Source organism: Tupaia chinensis, unplaced genomic scaffold, assembly GCF_000334495.1.
Source record: "Tupaia chinensis unplaced genomic scaffold, TupChi_1.0 Scaffold143602_1, whole genome shotgun sequence".
NCBI classification, from domain to species: Eukaryota; Metazoa; Chordata; class Mammalia; order Scandentia; family Tupaiidae; genus Tupaia; species Tupaia belangeri.
The window spans coordinates 779,107-783,536 of NW_006203448.1; the positions used below are offsets into that span (position 1 = coordinate 779,107).

Below are 4,430 nucleotides of genomic sequence, written 5' to 3' on the forward strand. Positions count from 1 at the left end.
ACTGGGGCTCCCAGTGGTGAGCTGTCCCTCAGGTGTCCTGCTGAGGGCTCTGGTGACGTGGGTGTGTGCAGTGTGAAAATCCACCCACTGCAGATGCAGTACAGTTGGAAAGTCTGAGGGCACATGGCTGTCATCTCCACTGTGGAAGGCCAGGTTTTTAAGCTCTTTCTAGCAGCAGATATTTTCCCCTCAGGCAGAATTGGTGGAGGGATTCCAGTGGTGGGGGAGCACACCTGGGCAGGAGCAGGCATAGAAGTGGGGCTGCTGGGGACCAGCAGATGGCGTAATGGTTATGTCTCTGGACTCTCACATAGTTGACATGGGTTCGAGTCCTGGACCCAGCGGCCTCAAACTCATGCTGGGCATGGGTGCATGCATGCCCAAGATCCCAAGAGAAGAATGGAGGAGAAGGGATTGAGGTGTGGCCACCCCCACTAGAGGGTGATTTCTTGTTCTCTGTCTCTCTCTCTCTCTGGTGAGCACATGTCCCCTATAGCAAAAATCTCTCTCTCTAAAAAAAAGAAGTGGGGCTGCTGGGTCTCCCTGTGGGCGGAGTCTCCACATCCTGGGTATTCTCCCAGCCTATGTGCAGGGGTTGAAGGGCCATGGCCAGGTTGGGGACTGGTGGGCAAGGAAGATGGAAACTTACTTTTTACTTTAGAAGCCCCTATACTGTTGAATTGTTTCCATAACTTAAAAAGTAAAAACCAGGCCATTTGGTGGCATGGTAGTCGAGGCAGCTAGATCTTACATGGCCAACTACGTGGGACCCAGTGACTTGAAAAACATGCTAAGTGCATGCTGCATGCATGCCCCAAATCCCAAAGGGTGGGTGGAATGGAGGAGAAGGGACTGCAATGAAGCCATCCCCGGCGAGGGGGTGCTTTCTCACTTTCCCATTCTGCCTCCCCCACACACAAGTGTGCATGACCTCTAGCAAATTAAGAGGAAAAACAAGTGAAAACCAAGAAGAAAACAAACTCAGCGCTGGGGACCAGCAGATGGCATAATGGCTATGTCGCTGGATTCCCATGTAGTCGAGTCCCGGACCCGGTGGCTTAAACTCACGCTGGGCATGTGTGCATGCGTGCCCAAGATCCCGAAAGGAGAATGGAGAAGGGATTGCGGTGTGGCCCTCCTCCCTGGGGGGTGATTTCTCGCTTTCTGTCTCTCTGTCTCTGTCTGGTGAGCACACATGCCCTATAGCAAAAACCTCTCAAAAAAAAAAAAAAAAAAAGAAAGAAAGAAAGAAAGAAAGCAGGCAGCAAAGCAATATATAGCCTAATCCCAATATTGCAAATTAAAAATTGTGTGTATTTAAAGAAAAGACAAATTGCATATAAAATGTGAAGAGATCATTTCTCTAAGTACTGAGATTTGACATCATTTTTACAACCTGTTTTTCTCTTTTTTTTTTTTTTGAGAGATTTTGCTATAGGGCGCGTGCACTGGCTGGAGAGACAGAAAGTGAGAAATCACCCCTCAGGGGGGATGGCCATGCCAGTCCCTTCTTCTCCATTCTCTCAGGATCTTGGGCATACACGTACATGTGCCCAGAGTGAGTTTTAAGCCACTGGGTCCAGGACTCGAACCATGGTTGACTACATGGGAGTCTGCAACATAACTATTTCACCATCTGCTGGTCCCAACCTGTCTTTTTCTTTACCTTAATTTCCTAAAAAACTTATTTTCTAACTGCTAAGTTTATTTTGCTTATTTGGGGGGAATAGGTTTCTTTTAATCATTGTAATCAAGAAGATCAGATGGCCCCGTCCTCACCCAGTGCCCTTCCTGGCCCCTCGGGTCGGAGTTGTGGGCTCCTCCAGCAGGTTTTGCAAGGGCTCACCAAGACCACCTTTCCCACCCCAGGCGCTGGCCGACTTCCCGGCCAGACCTGGGGATGACCTGTGCACTGCATACCTGTGGCCAATCTCATGGGCAATGGTGACGCCCAGGTCGAAGCCGGTGTCCTCAGTGATGAGGCAGCTCCAGGCGGGGGAGCAGGCACCTCCCAGCTGGGTGACCCCCCGAACCTGCCGGTTACCATCAGGCAGCTCCAGGTCAAACCTGGGCAAGAACAGTCACCTGGGTGTCTGGAGGGCTGGGCGCCGCGGGTCACCCTTGCAGAGGGCAGGCAGGCCGAGGGGCGGGTGGGCCTGCAGGCCATCAGGAGCCCAGCTACCTGGTGATGTAGAGCACCAGGTCGGCGTGTCCAGGGTCCGTGTCGTCTGCAGGGTTGACGGTCTGGCTCCACTCACAGACACGCAGCAGTGATGAGGTGATGTTGGCCGTGATGTTCGGAGCACCCTGGGGGTCAACGGCAGAGCCCGTGTTTAGGGAACCCGCATGCAGGGTGCTGCCAACAGCTGCGGCCACGTTTCTTAGTCAGTCCTCGTAAGAGTCCTATCACTAGCCCGGTACAGATGAGCACACTGAGGCCAGTGCGAGTACAGGGGTGGAGCTGGACTGGAGCGTCGCAGGGGCCCAGCTGTCTACGGCCGCCCACAGCGGGACTCACAGGGTCAGAGGCTCAGTGACTCTGGACTTCAAGACCACGTCGGGCACTGAAACCCGACCGGGAGCCTACCTTGGGCTCCGTCAGAGTGATCATCTTCACGAGGTGCAGCCGGAACTGAGCCCCCAGGGACGGGTCCCTCAGCAGTTCCGACCCCTGAAAGAGACGGCAGAGCTGACACATCATCCAGGGGTGCAGAAGGACAGTTTATACCCAAGTTCAACCCACTGAATTCAAACTACCAGAAAACCAGACTGCTGACACTTGGTCTGAAGCCCCGGGCATGGAAGCAGCGCGTCCAGAGATTCCTAGCACAGCCCAACGCCCCACCAGAGCCCTGGAGCCCTCCCTGTGCAGGCCAGCTCCGTCCGCAAAGCTCATCCTAGCTGGAGACTCACGATGTTGAGGTTGGTGAGCACGTAGCGCTCCGTGTCCTCCCCGTGAGCCTGGAAGACATCGGGGCCCACGGCCACCAGCAGCTCCAGATGCAGGATGCCCACTGCAGCCCGCCTTTGTCTCTGGAGGCCAAGAGGAAGATGGCCTGGAGAAGGGAGGGGACTCAGGGTGAAGGTTCTAGAAAACAAGTGCAAGGGAAGCTCTTGGGGAGGGCTGGTGAGTGGGGAGGATGTGGCTTTTCCAAGTCAAGACAGTGAATCCACCCTGCCCCAAGGGCCTGAATTACTCTAATGACTTGCGGAAGGGCAAGCCCAGGAGGGAGCTATGGCAGCTGGTGTCTGTCAGCGCACCCACCCAGGAAAGCCTCCCACTGCCCCTGGGGCTCTGCCCAGAGCCCTAAGCCCCTGTTCCACTGTCCGATCCTCCCTGTGGACACACACTGAAGGCCACAGTCATCCTGAAATGGCAAGCGAAGCCCAAGACGCCAACCCACCTGCACTCAGACTCGGCCTGCAGTGCAGGCGCCAGGCCTGGGAGGCACCACGTGGGCCTGGCTCAGCCACAGTCCACCCTGGGGCCCCCGGGTCTCTATCTGCAACACGGGGACTTTGGAAACTCCCATCCTGCCGATTCTGGCCGGGGTGGGGGACTCCAAAGGCATTGCCCAGGAATGTGCTTTGTAAACCAGGAGGAACAACTCAGAGGTGGCGGCCTACCAAGCAGAGTCAGGTGGGCTGGGGCCATGTGTTCCCCGGGGCTGTCCTGGAAGTTGGGCACCCGCTTGCCTGCATGTAACTCAGAGGCTTCCACCAGAGTTGGGGTGTCTTGCACAGCTTCCCAGCATCAGAGAGAGCTGGTCCCTCGCCCTGAGCTGTCCCTGATGGCAGCCTCACCTCCCACTCCCAGGAGTTGTACCTGGTAGGAACCATGGGGCCGTGGAGGCCAGCCTGTGGACCAGGTGGGGCTGGGCATGGCTCCAGTGAGGCACCAGCCCCTGGTGCTGCCTCCGCACCGGCTGGACGTACAGCCTGTGCACACCCACCAGGATGTCGCCCTCCTGGGAAAGAGAGGGCAGCCTGAGCACAGAACCCCCGGGACGGCCCCGGCCCTGCAGCAGAGGCTCCCTGGGCCCTCAGTTCTCCGTGCTGTGAGCACTCCCTGCCCGAACCCTGGTCCCTGCTCAGGCACGAGGGTTCACCAGATCTGAGACAAACTAGGGCTAGGTCACCAGACTGACCCTGAGTGGCATCTGTTCCAGGTGGGGCTGGGCCGCCTGACCCAGGAATCAGGGGGTGGCACCGTGCTTAAGAACACAGGCTCTGGGAACCAGCAGTTAGCGTAATGGCTATGTCGCTGGACTCCCACGTAGTCGACCGCGGTTCGCGTCCCGGACCCGGTGGCTTAAAACTCATGCCGGGCACATGTGCGTGCGTGCCCAAGATCCCGAGAGGAGAATGGAGGAGAAGGGATTGTGGCGTGACCATCCCCTCTGGGGGGTGATTTCTCGCTTTCTGCCTCT

General features: G+C 56.8%; 1 protein-coding gene across 1 annotated transcript in view; it reads right to left on the reverse strand.

The window, feature by feature from the left end:
* The window catches only part of ADAMTS13 (ADAM metallopeptidase with thrombospondin type 1 motif 13), a 33,970-nt gene that overhangs the window by 26,640 nt on the left and 2,900 nt on the right, over positions 1 to 4,430 (reverse strand). The window contains 5 exon segments of the mRNA XM_027766622.1: positions 1,921 to 2,067; positions 2,183 to 2,307; positions 2,588 to 2,671; positions 2,914 to 3,056; positions 3,827 to 3,968. Coding sequence (XP_027622423.1) covers positions 1,921 to 2,067; positions 2,183 to 2,307; positions 2,588 to 2,671; positions 2,914 to 3,056; positions 3,827 to 3,968 — 641 coding nt within the window.